The sequence below is a fragment of the Aspergillus foveolatus genome, assembly GCF_047715535.1.
Source record: "Aspergillus foveolatus strain CBS 279.81 unplaced genomic scaffold BDW70scaffold_2, whole genome shotgun sequence".
Lineage (NCBI taxonomy): Eukaryota > Fungi > Ascomycota > Eurotiomycetes > Eurotiales > Aspergillaceae > Aspergillus > Aspergillus foveolatus.
Genome location: NW_027396066.1, coordinates 710707 through 730367, shown reverse-complemented (window position 1 = coordinate 730367; position 19661 = coordinate 710707). Strand labels below are relative to the sequence as shown.

The 19661-nt window shown below is 51.7% G+C and overlaps 7 protein-coding genes across 7 annotated transcripts; 1 reads left to right on the top strand and 6 right to left on the bottom strand.

Annotated features, from left to right (window-relative positions):
- Nucleotides 1-477: 477 nt before the first annotated feature.
- On the bottom strand, nucleotides 478-1749 carry BDW70DRAFT_126913 (uncharacterized protein). Its single transcript, XM_073735169.1, has 3 exons — nucleotides 1405-1749; nucleotides 946-1327; nucleotides 478-854 (listed from the first exon to the last, which is right to left on the bottom strand). Exons 1-3 carry the CDS (start codon nucleotides 1526-1528, stop codon nucleotides 611-613), a joined length of 750 nt encoding a protein of 249 aa, XP_073600728.1. The 5' UTR covers nucleotides 1529-1749; the 3' UTR covers nucleotides 478-610.
- Nucleotides 1750-2567: 818 nt separating this feature from the next.
- Nucleotides 2568-3449, bottom strand: BDW70DRAFT_155573 (uncharacterized protein; the record flags this gene model as incomplete). The annotated part of the gene is made up of 1 exon (XM_073740055.1): nucleotides 2568-3449. The coding sequence occupies one exon, from the start codon at nucleotides 3447-3449 to the stop codon at nucleotides 2568-2570; it is 882 nt and encodes a 293-aa protein (XP_073600727.1).
- Nucleotides 3450-3534: 85 nt separating this feature from the next.
- BDW70DRAFT_155572 (uncharacterized protein) lies at nucleotides 3535-4247 on the bottom strand (the record flags this gene model as incomplete). The annotated part of the gene is made up of 2 exons (XM_073740054.1): nucleotides 3535-3786; nucleotides 3852-4247. 2 exons carry the CDS (start codon nucleotides 4245-4247, stop codon nucleotides 3535-3537), a joined length of 648 nt encoding a protein of 215 aa, XP_073600726.1.
- A 2883-nt stretch (nucleotides 4248-7130) lies between these two features.
- BDW70DRAFT_39395 (GIY-YIG nuclease family protein) lies at nucleotides 7131-8916 on the bottom strand. Its single transcript, XM_073743916.1, has one exon. It carries the CDS (start codon nucleotides 8727-8729, stop codon nucleotides 7176-7178), a length of 1554 nt encoding a protein of 517 aa, XP_073600725.1. The 5' UTR covers nucleotides 8730-8916; the 3' UTR covers nucleotides 7131-7175.
- Nucleotides 8917-10131: 1215 nt separating this feature from the next.
- BDW70DRAFT_146855 (uncharacterized protein) lies at nucleotides 10132-15430 on the bottom strand (the record flags this gene model as incomplete). Its single annotated transcript, XM_073738636.1, has 11 exons — nucleotides 10132-10458; nucleotides 10508-11330; nucleotides 11391-11539; nucleotides 11754-13260; nucleotides 13630-13844; nucleotides 13896-13996; nucleotides 14045-14421; nucleotides 14467-14880; nucleotides 14925-15060; nucleotides 15105-15281; nucleotides 15331-15430. 11 exons carry the CDS (start codon nucleotides 15428-15430, stop codon nucleotides 10132-10134), a joined length of 4326 nt encoding a protein of 1441 aa, XP_073600724.1.
- A 252-nt stretch (nucleotides 15431-15682) lies between these two features.
- BDW70DRAFT_126904 (putative histone acetyltransferase Spt10) lies at nucleotides 15683-18052 on the top strand. Its single transcript, XM_073735168.1, has 2 exons — nucleotides 15683-16406; nucleotides 16454-18052. The coding sequence occupies exons 1-2, from the start codon at nucleotides 15924-15926 to the stop codon at nucleotides 17573-17575; spliced, it is 1605 nt and encodes a 534-aa protein (XP_073600723.1). The 5' UTR covers nucleotides 15683-15923; the 3' UTR covers nucleotides 17576-18052.
- Nucleotides 17584-19262, bottom strand: BDW70DRAFT_167638 (acyl-CoA dehydrogenase family protein; the record flags this gene model as incomplete). Its single annotated transcript, XM_073742286.1, has 3 exons — nucleotides 17584-17953; nucleotides 18023-19026; nucleotides 19076-19262. The coding sequence occupies 3 exons, from the start codon at nucleotides 19260-19262 to the stop codon at nucleotides 17768-17770; spliced, it is 1377 nt and encodes a 458-aa protein (XP_073600722.1). The 3' UTR covers nucleotides 17584-17767.
- Nucleotides 19263-19661: the final 399 nt, after the last annotated feature.

Below are 19661 nucleotides of genomic sequence, written 5' to 3'. Positions count from 1 at the left end.
ATCTGGACGAGGTCTTGTCATATTCTGTGGTTTCATGATATTGGCACGGATGTTGATTTCGACCTTACCTTCGCAGCTGGGTGACTGGGCGACGTTTACAGTAGGGTTATACCTGCCTCTAGTCAATACGAGACTGCACCTTGGAGGACCTTGAGTCTTTTGAGCTTCATACAGTTAGTCTGTACTCGTGAATCTCTGTTAGCTTCTATTGGATTTCCTCTTGCGAATCATCAGTATGGATCCTATACAAGTTTCATTGGTTCAGTGCCCAAAACTCATATTATGAACATATAGATTCGGGCGGTGCGTGCATGTCTTAAAGATGCAAGCATCACTTAGACTCGCTCATATTGTGCAGGTGTGAAAGTAATATGAAGGGGTATGGTTTCCGAATTATGGTTTGAGAGATGGGAACATCGGCATACACTGGCGTTTTAGGGCTAAGCCCAAAAGCCCTATACTCATACTGGAAATTGGTTCTTGGGTTACATACTCCTCCCTATCTCTATTCAGGCATGCACCTACCATGTACTTACAAATCATTTGGCTCATACAGGCAATTTATGAATAATAGACACAAACACTCCTGCAGTCACCACATCTCTGCCACTTATTCGCTGCCAGCTCGCATGGCCGGACAAGCACCTGCAAGGTCTCCAGGCGCAGCGGTAGCAGAATCGCCTCGACTCAGTTCTTCTCCTTGCTCTTCCCGTGCGATCTGCCTGAACATCTCCATCGGGTCAAACCAAACATCTATCTTCTCGAGCTGCAGCTTCTCGTTTACCTTGGCCACCACAATCCCTTCAATATCAATCGGACCCCCATGCGCCTTGACCCTAACGACCTCGCCGCGACTAAGATCAATCATCAGATCAGCAGATCCCTCATCCTTCGTACCTACTATCACCTCCAGAGTACCGAAACCACGGAGTACCGTAAACTTACCCGTTTTTCCCGACATAATCCCCCTTCATCACCCCCCAATGCCTCCAGCGCGCCACCACAACCGGCGGTCCGCAATAAACCTCCTTAACCTCCCACGCAAAGGTCGGCATCATCCTCTTGAACGCTTTATGGCTGCCCTCGAAATCATTCTGTTCGGGATCGTAATATTCATTCGCGTTGATGAGCGCGTTGTATGTTCCTACTCGCAGCATATGTTCGCCTGGTTGAGCGGGACCGCCATTTAGGGAAAATGTGTACGTTTCTGGGTTGATTGTGCGCCAGTCATCTAGAGATGTCTTAAATGAAGCTTCGATTTCCCAGTTCTTCACCAGGTTCTGGACGAGGGCTGCGAGCGAGGTGGTGGGGTGGGATGTTGTTTTTGCTGCAGAGGTCAGCCTAAACGTTACATATTTGAGTCCTCGGTCAATAGACTGGGAGGCAAAGAGAAGGAAGACAGACTCTTCTCGTAAAACTCGCGGGTCTTGGTATAATCGGGGAGTCTGCCGTAGCGCCAGCTGGCAGCCGTGTCGCTGAGGACGGCATTGGGGTCTAGGACGTAATCGGGGAGGGTCTGCTCAGTCATGTTGCCTATCTAGGTAAACGATACTCGGTTGATGAAGAGAGAGAGAGCAGAGAATCTGAGTGGGAGGAGGACTAGGCAGCGGCTTCAGATTTAAGAGATGCGGCTATGCGAAGACACATTCTAAGCGAGGGGATCAATCACATGGGTTTGGGCCCAAGCCATTCGGGAAATAAAATATGTAATATATTCAGTAACCACTAGCGAAGAGAGCAGGGGTCTGCGGAGCATATCCATCCTAGTCACGGAAAGTCTATATAAATTGGGTGACATACCACTGTCTAACAATCTGTATTGGCAACAGGGTACCCGGATCTACTTGCGCAAGCAAAAACCTCTTGCATTGGAGAGCCGATAGACAAATTTTTGAAAGTTCCTTAGCAATCATACGATTATATCCAACAACGCGGGCTAGGCCAGTGGACAGAAGGAGTGACACCCCTGCCCTGTCTAGACGGAGTGGGGGCCACTGAGTAATCTCTTTTGTCTTACTGTTGAATGGCCCGAAACAATCCTTCGACATCACCCGAAAGGTCCCACGCAAGACAAGCAGCTCTGCAGGCTCAAAGGCCATGTTTCGCAGTCTCCTTGCGCGTCTCTCCTAGGCGTCCGTCCTTCGAGTCTTCAAAGGCTCCCTGTGAGAGTGAGCAATCATTCTTATAGACTGGGTTATTGAGTGTAGAAGGCAGATCTGGAAAAGAAAAGAAGGGCGTACCCCACCCCAGTGCGACTTCCCAGGGACATAACCTTATACAGTGCCTTCTTCTACTCACAAACTGGCTCATAGCCAATGACCTCCTTTGTTGCCATTGCGGCTACTGTACAAAGGAGTCGCTCTGGTCCTCAAAGTATATGCCGCCTGCCGATATCAGGGAAAGATCTTAGTCGGGGTCTCACGTTGCTTCATGGTACGGGGTATCTCTTACTCCGAAAGAATCAGTCTGGAAGCTCGCTTTGACTGGGTATCATGCTATTGCATGTGTGAAACTCCTTCGAAGTAATCAAAATCTCTGAGAAGAGGACAGACGACCATGTCGAAAACCTATTCATCAAATTGCGGGTCATCGAATCGCTCTCCCTTGTTGCGGGACCAATATAAACACTCTTTGACGACCTCGCCATAGTTTGAACCACTCTCGCAGTACACATTTCGGAGTACCCGTGTAGCAGTATTAAAATGCATCTGGGCCTCGATTGGATCGTGGTCCTCCATTCGGCGAAGGGCCGATATGGTTCTCCCCAGCGATAGCTCAATGAGGGCAATTGCAAGCGGTAGCAGAATTTCATTTTTAATTCTGTTGCTGGTTGACGCATCAACGCTTTCGTAAGTGCAGGAGCTAGAAACAGGCCAAACTAGGTACGGGTGTTCGAAAGCGACGGATCCGTGAGGCGTGCGCCCAGCAAAAAGAACATCTCTCGTCCCCCACTCTTGCTTTAGCCAGCTTCCATGGAGCTGCAGAACTCCGCAGGCGAGCACGGCAGCGAGGTATAGTCTATCTCGTCGGCTCAGTTCAGCCGAGGCTTGCACCCCACTTGACCCAGAAAGTATGTCTTGTAAAGAGTATAAGTCGATGTCTCGCTCGATGCAGCGCAGACGGCGCATGTTATAACTTGCGGTACTGGACTGGTTGAGGATATACCCAAGGTTGTCTTGCGGCGCTGGGAGACTCATCACCTTGACACTACTCAGTGTAGAGCAAAGATCGCCAGTAGGGCCAGCTATGTGTGGCGCTTTGTGCACTGTCTCAACGCAGACCGTCGAAGTTGACGCAAATTGAACACTGCGTTTTCCAGCCGAGACTGACACTGACGCTTCCCGAATGCTGACAGGAACTGTATCTTCGACTAGCTCCGGTTGGAGCTCGACTTCATGCCATTGCCTTTGCGAATGAGCCTGGTGGGCCCTGTTTGCGGCCGAGAGCATCATAGGAAAACGAGTCCTCTTTGCTCGGTCGGCGCTCCCCAAGCAATCAACGGTATTGGCGTCCAGACGAAAGCAGACCGTATGGTTATCTCTGCAGGAATATTTCCATCCCTGACTCTACACCAGGATTATTGCACAGAGCTCGCGCGTGACGACGGCCATCGCGATGGCGGTTCAGGCCCTTTCTCGACCGTGGCGAAGCTCCTGCGGCTTTGCCCAGCAACTGCGACTTCTCCGTAAGGGTTTTTAAGATCTGGTTCGCTCTGTCGATCCTGTTCAGTATGTCTTCGTAGACGATTTTGGACAGAATCTTGCGAAATTTCAAAGGACCTAGTGACTTGATTGCTGCAGCGTAGGGCACAACCGGGTTAGCGAAGCAAAATTTAGCAAGGCATTGCATACCTTCGAGTAATCAGAGTTATGCCTATTGAGTTTATCTGAGAGCTCATCCAGAAGAGCGCATAAGCCTGTCACTGTCCCAGAAAACGCGTTGTAGTCGCGGCCAAGCTTCTGCGTCAAAGCTGCTTGTAATTGAGGGTCTTTCCACTCACTGCCCGTTGGGTTCTTGATGAGTTCTGACCGCTCGTCATGGTCGTCGACAACGTCCTGGAGGGAGATCTCGAGGGTGTTTAGGAAAATAGCGTACTGTGCGCTAAGATTGCTGGAGTAATTCTCCAGCTCCCATCGGTAGCGGCGCAGCCCTCTGACGGTCTCGATTCCACGGGCGTAATTGTCCAGCTGGTTCACGACTAGGGGTAGAACGGCCAAAACAAGGCCTGCGACTTCGATTCCGGACATGGCATGGATTGTGTTGGATGTCAAATTGAAGCTGAGCCCGGTGAGCGTCGAGTGAGCGAAGTGAACAAACACCTGCAGCAGCCAGCCTACTTAACCCGCATCAGCTTCATCTTACCCTGTCCATCTTCCTGACTTTCATGTCGTTAAAACGGATATCATGGAGAAAGGCACAATATCTCAGGCCCTGAATCAATGCCTACGCAATTTTGCCGCACTGACCGAGTCAGAAGCGCTCGCTCGCTATGAAACCGACGTATCCTGTCGCCGTTGGCTCGACGAACTTGGACGCTTAAGAGTGGTCAGGGAGTATAGGTGCCTATCAATCTGGCTAGTGTCACGGCGCGACCCCTGGGAGCATTCTGAAGCCTAAACCACTGCACTATCAGCAAAAGACTAGGATGTAGAGCCGAAGGCTCTACACTGCTCTCACATATATACCTTTATCAAGGCAGGAATCAGGTATCTGGTCATGCACTGTGACAGCTAGTTGTCTCTAGATTATTGTCTCCGCAATGTGTCCCGTCTTAAAGGGGAAACAATCAAGCTCTTGAATTGAATGCTTTACAACTTGCCGAATGTGATAGAGGTGGAAAATCGGCAGTCCGCGCGGGTTGCGGGTTCTACTAGCAGGAATATAGATATTCCCTGTATAGTACAGACAGATTACATTTATTCTATACAAGTTCTTAGCGAACTCTTCTCTAGTCCAATGCTACTTGTTAGTATCAACGACTCTAGCTCGTGACAGTCCTTTAATCATCTAAGTGTGGCCCTTGATTCTATAAAATGCTGAACAAACACAGACATGTGATGCTTCACCACCCAGATAAGCCTATGAACGGCCCAGCACTCGAACGAATTTATAGTAAACTTCCCAGTGGAAACACAACACTTGAGCACGAGGGGTCTTCTAAGCAAAGGAAGGATTCGATTTACCCCCTTACGGAATCTGAGCTCGAACTTGAATCATTAACTCCTAGAATTATCGGGTATGGGACATCTAAAAAAGTTCCCACAGGCAGAAGTTTCGTTACCCAAATTAGACATAGAATTAGACATAAAACTGACATAAAATCACAGGAAAAGGCCATAAAGACGACACTACAGCATCCCACTCGCACTAACACCGAAAATCGCTTACGCCATCAAGCGGACGCTCATGCAGGTGACGTTGAAGCCACATATACCTACAATAATCCTGAAGAGCGGTTTGAACTAGATGCGAGGGCCCAGCTTTGACATCCGCAAGATAAGGAACGTGGAAAAAGTGAGACTCGAGATATCCAATCGCAAAACCGGTTAGCGGACTTAAGCGCCTTTCATTTGTTGATCCGTCAGGTCCTGCCTACGACTCCGATCATTTTCTCTACCGTTCTCAAGATACTTCTGACCCTGATTCTCCTCACATACACTCCACAAAAAGACGGATTTCTTCGACACGTCTAGCCGATCTACCTATTATGATGATTCCAACGCGGTCATGGAATCGAACGAACTCGCAAGCGACTTTTTGTCGACTGGCTGGACCTCGGTTGGACTCTGTTATGTTTCTGGGCCCTGCTACGATGCCAACCTAGATCCGCCGCTTTTACCAAGCACATACCCAGCCAGGGAATAAGAACTACCTATTAATACCTAAGCTGTCCTCAAGCACGCGCGATCCGCCGAGCAACTAACACGACGCATCCGCAGAATATGGAACAGCGCCCTCGTCGCCCTCTATTCGGGAGGATGAGCAACAGAATAATTAGCAGCGGTCTTTGCGGTGCACGACAGAGAGCAGTTACACCTCTCTTGCATTTGCTATTATACGATGCCTCAACCCAGACCAAAGCACTACGCGGACCTCTGGGTTGGCGATCCTATCTACAGCTCATATCACATCCTTCTGCATTGATCCTGATGGCGGCGTCTCTGTATTGCAGAAATTCCTGTCAATACAACGGAAAAGCGAGCAGGGTGAGTTATGGCCTCTTAAAGTAAAATAATGCGTCTACTGTAGCACGAGACCACCGTACTTGTCCTTAGACTCTGGACTTCAAGTATCCAACGAGATCGTCCTGTGATGCCCTCACAATATCATGACCTCAATACTGGAACGCCCTTGTACAATGTCTGGTTCGGACACCGCTTGGGTGACGCTGACCCTGAAGGCACGCCTTTGCGCAGAGTTCTCTCCCTAGAGGACACCCCCATTGGCCGTACCGCAGCCAGAAAGGGTTTTTCCAAGCTGGTCGTCGACTTATATTTAGATGCTACGGCAGTCCATCCGATATTGGCCTATGTGACGAGCTAATAGCAAGGAATGCTTGATGGCTTTGGAGACGAGTGTTAACCGGAATGGATTGTGCGCGATTGGGAACAAGCCACGTACGGCTATACAGTATCTAGGGAGGATGGGTTCAAACGGGAAAAGGCGTGAGAGACTTACTCAAATCTCTCTCGCTTACTACCGCAGCATACAACCTTTGCTTCCTTTGTTAAAAGCTGCACGGACAACCAACACCTCATTCTGACCCCCTTCCATATACTGAATAGACACAGCATTGGTCTGCTTGGACGGAGAGCCAGCTGGATCCACCGGGTTGGCCCAGACCGGGAGTTGGATAGGGTTTGATATCTTGAAAACCAACAATTATTTAACTTGCTATTTGATTGCCGGCTGGCAGGCACCGATGGCCACGGCTCATTGATGTACGAGGCTGTAAGCTGATTAATAGTGGTCTGGTAAGGTTGTCGAAATCGCGCATCATACTACAGAGGAATCGTCCGCATCTCATACTGAGTCCAATACTCATCAAAGTCTCCAGGGGGCTACTCGTGTGCGCCAAAATATAGGATAGGGTAAATTGCACCAACATGGCCCGTGCAATATCCAAGTCTCATTGAGCCAAAATTCAAGAGAAAATCAAACAAGAGCAACAAGTGCTATGGGCTGAATACAAGACGCCGCATCCTTTCCACCAATCCAAAGCCATCTGATTTCTTAGCGCCTTGCCCGGATAAATCGCTGAACGCGGTGGGGCCAGCAACATGGCCGGGCACAAGATTAGGGCTAATTAGCGGGCGTGTCCCAGCGGAAACCGGGCCTTTGCGCTGTGCAGCTGGAGTTGGCGTTGACGGCATATCAACCCCAACGCCGTCTACTGATCCCCGAGGAGTATTTGCTTCGGTTGTGGATTCTGAGATATAACCTCCAGGCATCGAATCCCTGAATGTGTCTCTCGATTTGGCGTCAGGTTGGGCGCTCTCAACCAGCGTAATTTGTGAGTCAACGTCCACACCTGTCGTGCTAGAAAGGAAAGAAATGGTCGAATTGGCCGTTGACATCTCCAGTATTGCCTCTGACCGTACATAGATATGCCTTTCTTTGCGTATCCTGCTACCGGTGGTTGGAGTAGGAGGATCCAGTAGGCTTTCAGGCGTTCCGGGTGCGGACGAACCAGGAGAGAGTTCAGGTACCGGACTAGAAGGATATTCGGAGTCATAGCTGAGCTTGGCAGTATTCCCAGCCTCAACTATTCGTGCGGCAGTAGAACCGCACGTCTTTCTCAACCACAGGTCGACCTTCTCTTTGGCCCACTTGCGCAACATGGCTGGATCTTTAGAGAGATTTCCGACACCAGTGGCAACTTGCAGCTCATCTAGCCTGGCCTGGGTATTGTCGCAGTAAAGCATGCGCGAAAATTGCGACCAATCCTTGATGGAGCTCAGTAGTTCTTCCACAGGGGCTTTGAACCACTCTTTATGCTCTGTAGGCTTCGTTCGACACTTAGTGCATATCCTCGGCTGTTGATGCTGACTAAATTCGCCATGCACGAGCTTCTCGAAGAGTTTGGCGTTCGGACATTTATCGAAGCAATAGAGATCTAGTTCTGGATAGCAGAGCTCGTGTTCTTGAGTTATCCGTCCCATACGTTTAGTGCTTCCAACCTTGAATAAGCCAGGTGTAGTTGGGTGGCTAAAGCAGTAGAGGTGGTCGGACTCATTGGGATCGTTACTGATCTGGTCCAGCAACTTCAGAGTCATCTTCAAGTTCATTGCTTTGGTTTGCTTTGCTTCTGTGCTTGTTGACTCTCCCTGCTCAGCACCTTTCTCACGATACCGTTTGACATCCAAAGTAGTACATACGCCACCGTTCGACGATTTCGTTGCCGTGTTATCGAGGAAGCTTTTATTGGTTCTTGACTGAAGCTCCGCAGTCCACTGATGCACCGCAGCTCTCACATAATATTCTTTGTTATGACTCCCGCAAAGACATATAGATGCAAGCTCCTCAAGAATACGGTACCGTTCGTCATCATCGATGTGCTCTTCGGTCCCGCTGTCAAGCTTCGCATGAAGTTCGTCAATGCGAGAAAGGCGCCTTGAGGAGAGTGTTCTCCCGCAACGAGCCTCGTTGGCTTTGTAGGCAAAACATTTCAGATCGGTGATGTGGCTTGACGATGTAAAATGAACTGAACAGAAGAATGCGACCGGCATCTTCGCCCCCTACGATAGAATCTGGAGGAGGAACCCTCCAGGGTCATAAGGCGTGAGACGCAGTGCAGCAAGGTCGTCAGCTCCTCCTTAAAGAGGCCTTGTTCAAGGGCGAATGAAGAGAATGGCTAGCCCTTCTGCGGCCCTGTTCTCAGCCAGCTTTTGACTGAGTCGCAGGATCAATACCCCGGTCTCGGGGATGCCTAGCGTGTTAATTTGCTGACCGCGTCATATAATTGGCTCCAAGAGTAACTAAAATAGGTCAAGCGGACGACGGGCCGTCCCAGCAGCGTGGATGCAACGAAACTAACTTATGCAGGGGGCTGAAGGCGGTGCTGCTCGCATACCACTGGTGCACGCACTGATGGAAAAGTTGTTCACGAGATCATTATATATTGGGCCCCGGCTCTCGATAAAGAAGAGAGATAGCGCATGATTGGCTGGATTTCGTGTTCTCCGCGTTCGTGTCCATGGTCATGGTTACATTGAGGCAGTGGCCGGGAAGAACGGCACGATATAGCCAATGTGCGGAGATATGAATGAGCTTCCCATTTCATCTTTGCCTAAGACACTCAATGGCCTTGGTGTCAGTTGGTGAGGCAGAAAGTAACGTCTGATTTCAGCTCCTGTTTGGTCAATTGCGGGCAATGTTTGTGGTATAGTCGACCGCGACTGCCGCAAGCACAGAAAGCACTTCGCTATTTGCTTTTTCTGTAAGATTGCGATGACCCCCTAGCCCCTCACAAGCTGCGTCTACCCCTGCCGCAGGCGTTTGAAAATAAGTGCGGAATACCCATGAGGAGTGCTGAAGACATGACAAACTGTATTAATCCTGCCTTGGCCGTAACAAGACCTCTCCAGTTGCAAGTCTTCGAAATTGTCTGGCTGCCTTGCTCTTGGTCTTGCCGCATACTGCCAAGGCTTTCCAAGGCTCCCTTGTATTGGTATCCAGATCCTGAAGATGTCAGCTGCGCGAGCAAAACACGACATTAAGAAGAGGCTGGTCCAATCCCCCCGAAAGCACGGGCACGAATCCTTATCCAGTACTCCCTTCGTAGCTACTCGTTCTCCTCTGTGCGGACGCGCTCAGGGCTCCGGACCTTCCAGTTGCGGAACGAACCCCGGAACGCAGGCCATCTGATATAGCATCCTGCAGCTGACGCTAGAGCAAGTTGGCTGCCTATGTTATAGAGGACCAGGGAATGCTATTCCGCATAGCTTCAAAGGGAGGGAAATAATCGCCATCGGAAAGAAGAATGGTGGCCTATAGTCAGTCAGCTTACTATGTGGGCATGGTGTCATAATCCTGTATATCAAGTGCGAAAAGAGAAACAATGGGAAGTAGCCGGTAACAACGCTGTTGATGCATTCCAAAACTAATGGGTATTGTGTATCTCAAATATCTCTATTTGATTTTCGGACGCGCGGTTCCGCTCCACTCCAGCCGCCGGGGAGTCATGTACTTCTCGAGCAGCTCATCCGTAACCTCCTTCCTCCGGTCCTGGAACTCGGCGACGTATTCCTGTAGCTTCTTGATCGCCAGCGCCTTGAGCTCACCGGTCAGGAGCTCACCGCTCTTGTAGCTCTTGTAAATCTCCTCGAGCTTGGCGTCGTCATCCTCGAAGTACGTCAGGTAGATGTAAGAAACGTCAACGTCGGGGTTTCCGCCTAGGCGGCGGTGGTCTTCAATGCTGACTTGGCCACCGCTGAAGGCGTACTTGTTAATTTTGGTCTAAAATTGTTAGCCTGTACTAGATGCTTAGTTCACTCAGCTGACATACCTTTATCTGCTTAGCTGTGTCTGTCATAAAAATAGCAGAGTTGGGGTCAGACGATGACATCTTGCCACCAGCACCCTGCAAGGCAGTCAAGAACTTCGAGTGAATGAGCGCAGGCTTTGGAGAAGGGAAGCGCATCTTGTGCGCATTATCACGAAGGAGACGGAAATAGGGATCCTGGTCGATACCCATAGGGATCAAGCACTGGATCTCAGCAATCTCCTTCTTGCGCTCCTTCAGAGGCTCGTCCGTCCAGATCTCAGGATATGACGTAGCGAACGCAGCAACACACTGCACAGACGGGAAGAAAATGCGACCGATGTTCGTGCTCTCATTGAATCCAAAGGCCCCACGAACCTGGTTGAAGGTGACCAGTTTCGAGAACTCCCAGGTGTTCATCAGGAAGTGGTTACTGACATACTTCAAATCACTGTAAATGAAGGTCTTCTTCAGGTCGAATCCGAGTGCAATTATGTCCTTGGCGTTCTCCATAGCGTAGTGCAACGTCTCTTCGAACGTAAGGCTATCCTTGAACAGGGCCTTCTCGTCATCCGTAAGCATGAACACGAGAGGCACGTCAAATACATCCTGCAGCCATTTGGTGAAGGTAAGAGGGATTGTGTGTCCCAGGTGCAAGCTCCCTGAACTGGGGCCACGACCGGTGTAGAGGAAGAACGGCTCGCCCTTCTCCTTCTTTGTGAGGATCTTCTCGAAGTCGCGATGGCTGAAGAACAGTCCGCGCCGGAGCCAGCGGTGCGGTTTGTGTCCGGTGACCCTTTCGAAGCGGTCGAGAAGGGCCTGGTCAATAAGGGATGTGTTCCATTTTCTGAATTGAATGCGTGAGTTAGACGATGAAATCTCAATAAGGTATGCTCTCCTTGCTTACTTTGAAAGAGCCTCGTAGTCGATTTGGATGGCGTTGCCGCTCGCATCAGTGCCACCTGCGACAGACCAGGGGTTGATATCCTGCTCAGCAACTACTTTGTCGGCGGTCGCGGGAGTCTCGGCCATCGTGAGGATATTCAACCCAATTGACTGGAATGGAAAGGAGAAAGCTGGTCGCGGTGAAAATCAACCCCGCTGTGAATCAGGACAAAAACGTGGGGCAATCAAACCGATCATGTGATGTGCCCCTCGACAGCAAGGTGGTCACGTGACTAGTAGCTTACGGGGAGTTTGAAATATTTGGCCTGAAACTGCTAATTCATTGATATTTTGATAAACTACTGTTACTTCGGATTTACCGCACAGTAGCACCCTTCAGAGTCTTGACTGTGCATACACCACCCGACTTAGCGACCAGCTTACCCAGCGCAGGCTTGCCCTCCTGGCTTTGAGCAACAGGGACGGCGCTGCTGTCAAACGCAACCTCCAACGAATCCGTTGTAGTGAAACCAGGCTGGAAAGTCTCCCAGACCTTCTTCTTGGGGTTGAGTACTTTTTCAGGCTCGCCGTCGTTCCAGCCCTCGAAGTATATCCTGTCGCCGGCAGGGGCATCTGCGGGAGGAGTAACAAGCTCAACGGGGCCAGCGTGAGAGTCCTCGCCCTCAGCGACGCGGGGGGAAGCAGCCAGGACCATGGCAGCGGATTTGATGCCACGCATGGTAACGGGCTTGAGGTTACAGACGGCGACAATCTTGCGGCCCTGCATCTCCTCCAGGGGAACTAGGCCATTCAAGCCAGAGCATACTGTACGGACGGTCTTGCCAGTCTCCTCATCCACAGATGTGTTGTCTGAGCCAGGAGCATCACCACAATCGATGGTGGAGACGTAAAGTGAGTCGGCGTTGGGGTGGTTGACGGCACGGAGAATATGACCGACACGGAGGTCGATGAGAGATGGGGAAGGAGGCGCTGCGGGAGCAGGAGCAGGCTTCGGCTGCTTCTCCTTCTTTTCTTTCTTCTCTTTCTTGGGCTTGCCCTCGGCCTTGCCGGCGGCGGCGGCATCGGGAGCAGCCTTCTCGGGCTTGGTTTGCCCAACAACAACAGTCTGCTCGGCTCCGGCGCCCTGTGCAGCAGCCTTTTCCTTCTTCTTGCGCTCCTTCTCGGCCTTGGGGTCGACGGGCTTGGGTACGAATCGGACGTCGTTCACGTCAATCTTGACCTTCTCCTCATCGGGGATCTGCAGCGAAAAGACACGGCTGTTCTGGACGAAGTCGACGTGGCGGACAATATTGTGGTATCCATTCTCTCCTGTGCGTTCTTCCGGAGACCATTTCTCGATTACAGGCGCAAGGAGGGCGTAAGCTGCGACATCTGCAACGGATGCTTTGTTTCCAAGAAGAGTTGTCCGTGTGGCGAGATGGGTGTTGATCTGAGCAAGGAGGTCTGAAATTGCAGACTTGTCGTCTTTGCTGAGAGCGCTCTGGAGGCTAGAAGTTGTGGCCAGCCATTGCTTGATGTCCGCTTCATCGGAAGCATTGTAGGTCACACCAGGGAAGATCTTAGGATTCACCGCAAAAAGGTCAGGCTCGGTCTCGTCGGGTGAGATGGCTGCGGGGTATGAGCGGTAGAGGAGCGAGAGGAGGGAGCTCTCGGGGGCGGAGTTGATAGCCATGTTTGCGAAGGTGTAGGCGGGGTACTTTGCAGGTGGTCTGAGGAGAGGGGTGACGTGATTAACTCGCAGAGTATTCGCAAGAGGATACGCTGTCCTGGGGAAAACTCTGGAGACCCGAATAAGGGTCGAAAATGGATTGAAGAGAGACAGTTTAGCTAAATGCGGGATCCCTAGTAGGAGGGATCTTTCAGGTGGTCTGCTGGAGTCATTCCCATAAAAAGTGTGCCGAATCATGCCTGACCAACCACATGCCTGACTCCCCGCCGGTCGGAACAACGTTGTCCCGTCAAAGTATATGCGGCGTCAGGAAGAGGTCCGGGAAACCTAGCATTGGAATGCTAGAGCTCAAATAATGTAGTTCATACAATAGTTGAAAAAGCAATAGACTGTTAGAAGCCGTATGTAGCTGATTGTTTTCATGTTTGTGCGGGAGGGCACGAAATCTATGTGTAGTAGGGTTTGTATATAATCGGGCTACCCAATCGAGACTAATTACACATATCGAAAGAGAGAATACGGTCTCCACATCTATAAAGATATCTCTTGAACTTTGGCCCGTCCCGCATACCAGCTGTGGTCTCCCTTCAGAGCCGCTTGACGGATAGCGTACAACTCGTCGATGAAAGTCGTAGCAAAGCTTCCAGGGCCGCGGACGGAGTCTCTTGCAGCGGCGTTCTCCGCAGCAATCTCATACATCAGAAGGGCTGAGAGAACTGCAAGGAACTTATCAGTTGGATTGGCCGCGATGAAACATCCGGCCACTGTACCGACAGCGCAACCAGTCTGAATTGAGTTAGACATGTGTTTCAGCAGATGGGGCAAATGCAAACATACTCCAGTGACCTGGCCGAGAAGTTCATGTCCGTTCCCAACGGCAATGACCCGTTCGCCGTCGCTAAGGTAATCCACGGCGCCGGTCAAGAGAACGACGTTTTCTGATCAAAGTTAGGGGCCGATTTGTACACATGTGCAGGGATGCATACTTTCTCGCCGAGCAAGGTCACGGGCCAACCGTGCCTTACCTTGGTGGTCAAGCGTACTAGGTCCGCTGTCAACACCTCGTTGCTGAACGACAGTGCTGCCCGCGACCTGGCGGATTTCTCCTTCGTTGCCTTTAATGAGATCAAAGTATCCCCCGGCCATGAGCTCCTTGACAACCCCCCGTCGAATCTGAGTCGCACCGGCGCCTACCGGATCATACACCACTGGGTTGCCGCGTTGGTTGTACGCTCGAATAGCCTTGAGGTACTCGGAAGGACTCTGGCTAGTCAGAGTGCCCATGTTGATGAGCAGGGCACCGTCAAACTGGCACAAGTCCGTGGCCTCGTCGCCATACGGCGACATAATCGGCGATGCACCGCTACACTGGTTAGTAAGCCATCAACTCGATGCTAGCGTAACTCACATAGCTAACGTGACATTGGCGACAAAGTTGGCGACGACGAAGTTGATCATGTTGTGGACCAACGGGTGGACTTCAACCATTTTTTGAACAACATGCGGTACGTTCTCGAGCAAACCTGCAACATCGCGGACCAAAGGCCCTTCCACCTTGCGTACAAATGGCGGCGGGGTCGCGATGGCCCGGGAAAGCTCTGCCGCCGCCGCTCTGGGATCATCTGCGGCCATGATAGCGCTAACAATAGCAGCGCCATCCAAGCTCTTCCGGGGAGAGGCGGACTGGTACAGTACCCGTTGAACGTTGGAGAGGTTGATCCCACCAATACAAACAGTTCCTACCTCGCGGCCAGATTCGGCAATAGAGTCAAGGATAGCCTGCGTGCCAGCTGTGCCAATGATGTGCTTGGTGTTTGTTTTCCTGATAGATAAGCATATATTCCCTTTTCCAGGCACGGAACTTACGTTGGTGTAGCGAATAACGTCCCGATACCCAGGTAATCCGCGCCCGCCGCAACGGCCGCCTGCGCCTCTTCAATAGACGAGGCGCTAATGCCAATAATTGCATTTTTCGGTAGAAGCTTCTTTGCTTCCGAAATGACTAGGGATCTCAGCTTATCGTCCAATTAGCAAAATGGAACATACCCATATCATCCTGGCCGAGATGCACCCCCTCAGCGCCCACAGCAAGAGCAACATCAACCCGGTCGTTGATGATCAAGGGCACACCGTGGGCCTGAGTAATCCGGTGAAGCTTTCGGGCAGTTTCGATCTGAGCCCCTGTGTCGCTCTTTTTGTCCCGATATTGGACCACCGTTACACCTGCATTGCCAAGCGTCAATAGAGTACAACAGGAGGGGAGGTGTCGTACCTCCTTTGACGGCTTCTTCCACTACAGCACACAGGTCCCGCCCCTTGAGGATTGGGGGGGTGGAGTCTGTGACGAGGTAGACGGAAAGATCGAGCTTCATTTTGTCTTCTGACCTATTGCCCAGGCTGCAATTGCCCTCACTGATAGGAATGTGTAGTGACGTTAAACCATCATGCCCGTTTAGGAAAGGCGTCTCGCGTGCCCGCGATGATCGTCACATGACTAGATAACGGGAGAAAAAATAGTCCGAGCGGGACGACGACTTCGCTCTTGCGTTGACTTCATTCCGGACTCGAGAATACTCGCCGGTCCTCGAAGTTCTCCAACCACTCCGACCAGGCTGTAAGTATACTCCGTGCAGAACGCCGGTCGCCTTTCCTCACTCTTTTATACGGTGAGTCATTTTATTGCTTTGTTTCGCTGCTCTACTCTCTCTACGTTGCCTATTGCAGTAAAGGATCATTTCTGGAACCAATTATCCCCATTCGTCTCACCGAGCAGTATGAACGCTGCGCGGTAGTCCTGACCACACTAATGCGGTAAGCAGTCCCGTGACCGCCACAGCCCGCATCAGGGTATAGCTCCTCTTTACCATGCCAGCTGGCCACGGCGATCTGACATCCATGGACGACGAGTCTTCTAGAGATATCGCTCCTCGTCAGCTCACGCTGCGAGACCGGGTCACTGTCGCGACCTTGGTGCCGTTCCATTCGTATGCGCAGATTCCCAAGTCGCTGATTGTGTACTTATGCAACCAATTGAACCGGGAGATTGAAAAGGGCGACACCTATGCTATGGTCGATCCGATCCCAGTTCGGCATTTTGCGCCGTACTGGTTCTCGAACTTTGGCGCGATCATGTTGATTGGGGACATTAAGAATGTCAATGATGTCCAGGAGATGGACGGCAATGTGAATTGGGCCAAAGTCTGTCTTGGGAGTTTCAACGTCAGGCCAAACTACCCGGGGCGAAGTAGCCATGTCTGTAACGGCATGTTTCTTGTCACGGATGCTGCGAGAAACAAGGGTGTAGGTCGATTAATGGGAGAGGCCTATCTAGATTGGGCCGCTCGGCTGGTATGTGTTATATCGCCCAAAACCGAAGTGCTGCGTTGACAAGCCAGGGATACACATATGCCGTCTTCAACCTCATCTATGAAAGCAATGTTGCCTCATGCCGACTTTGGGAAGGTCTCGGCTTCAAGCGGATTGGTAGAGTGCCCAATGCAGGCCGAGTGCTGTCGAGCCCTGGAGAATTTGTCGACGCAATTATCTACGGGCGAGACTTGGGGTCTGACAGCGAAGACCCCGTCACGCAGGACCGGTTCGACAAAATCCGCTACTATCTCAAACACTCTAAATACCCCAGAGGCGCCGACCGAGCGGAGAAGAGCCGACTCCGCAGCGCAGCCACGCACTACAAACTCGTCGAGGGCGAGAACGGCGAGGAAGAAAAGCTCATGCTAAAAGATAAAGAGGTCGTCTCAGACCCCCAACAGCAGTACCAGATCGCGCAGCAAGTGCACATGGAGCAGCACGCAGGGATTAACAAGACCACTGCCGCCATCGCCGTCAAGTACCACTGGGTCCGGATCAAGGAAACCGTCAGTCGAGTTATTCGAGACTGTCCGCACTGCAAGGAAACGCTGAAGACCCCAACACCCAATTCGAACAGCGCTGCCGAGACACCGATGGATACGGATGAGCAGCAGGAGACACATCATCAGCGCAAACGATCGGTCCAAGAAACTCCAGCTCACACCCATATCGACCCCCACATGTCACAAGCCGAACCCCTCCAAGCACCTCAGCTCATCCACCAAGCCCAAACCACAATTCACCCAGGCCATCAACATCAGCATCAGAACCCCTTCACGACGCCGCATTCCTCCATCCTCCAAGGCCACGTTGGCTCGCTTAGCGACTACACAGCCGTCCCGCTAGACCCGCAAATCATGAACCTGCATCAAATCCCCCGCTTTCAAACGCAGGAAACCTCGATGGCTGACCCGTATGGACATGCCCATCCTCATCAGCAACAACACCCACATCCGCACTCATTCCATGAAAGCGTAGGGAACGTCCGTCATGTCGCGCCGAACGAGTACCGCATGCTAGTGGATGATCCAGCCGAGGACGCGGGCACGCTGGGCCTTGTACATTCGCAGGCGAGCGATGTGCACCACGAGCAGATGATGAAGTATCAATATGTGGGGCATGGAGACGACGATCTTGACTTCACATGACCTACTCGATCCTATTTTAAAATATTTTTCTACTGCACTGCACTGAGACGGCGTTTTTGATCCAATTTTGTTTCAAGGTTTCATTATTGTCAAGCCATAACTTGCCGGGTAGAATATAGAACAACAGCACGGAGGGAAGCATCAGAAGGAGAACTGACTGAGACAATACCATAATTGCCAGTGCGTGATTGATTACAACTTCCCTTTTTCGTTTTCTCCCTGTGGTTGCTTACTACCCTTCCCCTTCATACCAAACAAGTAAGCTGCCACCTTACGCATCTGAATCTCCTCCGACCCCTCCGTAATACGATATCTTCTGAAATGCCGGTAGATGTGCTCGAAGGGGTAGTGCCTAGAGTAGCCGTCGCCGCCGTGGATCTAAACTCCCACCAATTTGATCAGCGCATTTATTCACAGCCGATAGAGATTCAGAGGACGAGTACGTACCTGAATCGCCCGGTCTGCCGCCTGACACGCCAACCGATTGGCCCAGTAATTGCACATGGCAACCTCCCCGCTCAACTCCTTTTCAATCCGGACCCAGGGCACATCCTTACCACCCGTCTTCTCACACTCAGACACAATATCGTCCATCCGCACGCTCGTGCGCAGAATTAGCAGCCTCAACATCTCGACTTGGGTCATGAGCTCCACAACGGGGAACTGAATGCCCTGGTGCTCAGACAACTTCCGATCCTCGCCCCAGATTGTCCTCGAATTCGCGCGCTCGATCGCCCTGTCAAGACAGTATTTTGCGGCGCCGCATGAGCTCGCCGCTTGCCGGATGCGGTTCTCATGGACGAACGTCTGCGCAATTGCAAGGCCGTTATCCAGCTTCCCTAGGATGGCGCTGTCGGGGACGAAGACGCCATTCAGGGTCACAGTCGCATGGTCCGTCGGCATATTGAACGTCCACTCGTAGCTCGCGACCTCGATCCCTTCCGTTTGGGCTGGGACAAGGAACGCTGTTATACCGCGCGCCGAGCCCGATTTCCCGCTCGTCCGCGCGAAGACGATCATATGCGTACAGTGGTGCGCCCCCGTCTGCCATTTTTTGGCCCCGTTGATCTCCCATCCTTCCACGCCGTCACGGTTGCGCTTGCGCTGCGCAACAGTCGACATGAACGTCGCGTCGCTCCCGTGATCGGGTTCCGTGAGTCCAAATGTCGTTCGGAACTCACCGCGCAGTCGGGCAGGTATAAGTGTGCGCTTCTGTTCCTCGGACCCGAAATGGTGCAACATGAACAGATCGGGGAAGTTTCCGACTATGCTGTGTTCATTCTGCAGGTCGTTTGCGAGGCCCAGGCCGCCGCCGTAGACGGTATGCGAGGCTAGATGGAAGCGGATCGCGGACATGTAAAGGTTTGTATTGGGGTGCGATGTCCCGCCGTAGATCTTGGGGAGGGCGAAGCGGTAGAACCCAGCGGTGTCAGCGAGGACGCGGGCTTTGTCTGAAGGGAGTCAGAAGTGGATTCTTGGTAATGGAGGGTTGGTGCACACTTAGGAGCTCCTCCCATTCTTTGCGCGGCAGGCCGCCTTTTTCCCAGTTTGTTCGGGCATACTCGCGGCGGTGGTCGAAGAAGCGGTTGTTGTCGTCTTGGTGCTGGAGGGGGAGGATGGTGGAGCTGATGAAGGAGTCGAGGGAGGCGAGATGGGCGACTAGGTCGGGAGGATACTCGAAATTCATTTTGCCCTTGTTTACAGTTATTGATCCAGATGGAACGACTATACCAAGTATACAATTGAATATATGTAGTGTATACCCCGCACCCCGCATTAGTGCGGCGCCACAGCCTCGGCTCCGGCGACTCGGCCCGTTGCGTGAAGCCCTGGAGCGGGGCCTTACATCTAGCCGCTTGCGGCTTGCTGATGGGATGGAACTCAGTTCAGGCTTTTAAAAAGGGCTTAATGGACACCCAGGAAATTGCTTGAGTAAGGGCTGTGCCAGTCACTACGTTAACAGTCTGTAAGACCACAAGCTTCACCCCGCTCAGCGCCGATGGGATCAACGGAGACGGCACTAATACGACCACCAATGTTTTAAAGAATGCTAGGCTAAAGTCCGGCAAATTACGAATGCAGTGTT

Excerpts from the sequence above, each read along its gene's own strand:
- BDW70DRAFT_126913 (XM_073735169.1), bottom strand. The coding sequence starts at position 1,528 with ATGACTGAGCAGACCCTCCCCGATTACGTCCTAGACCCCAATGCCGTC. Across the intron at positions 1,328-1,404 it reads CCGCGAGTTTTACGAGAAGA|CAAAAACAACATCCCACCCC; the intron begins GTCTGTCTTCCT and ends TGACCTCTGCAG. Across the intron at positions 855-945 it reads GATTATGTCGGGAAAAACGG|TCGCGGCGAGGTCGTTAGGG; the intron begins GTAAGTTTACGG and ends GATTGATCTTAG.
- BDW70DRAFT_39395 (XM_073743916.1), bottom strand. The coding sequence starts at position 8,729 with ATGCCGGTCGCATTCTTCTGTTCAGTTCATTTTACATCGTCAAGCCAC.
- BDW70DRAFT_126904 (XM_073735168.1), top strand. The coding sequence starts at position 15,924 with ATGCCAGCTGGCCACGGCGATCTGACATCCATGGACGACGAGTCTTCT. Across the intron at positions 16,407-16,453 it reads TAGATTGGGCCGCTCGGCTG|GGATACACATATGCCGTCTT; the intron begins GTATGTGTTATA and ends TTGACAAGCCAG.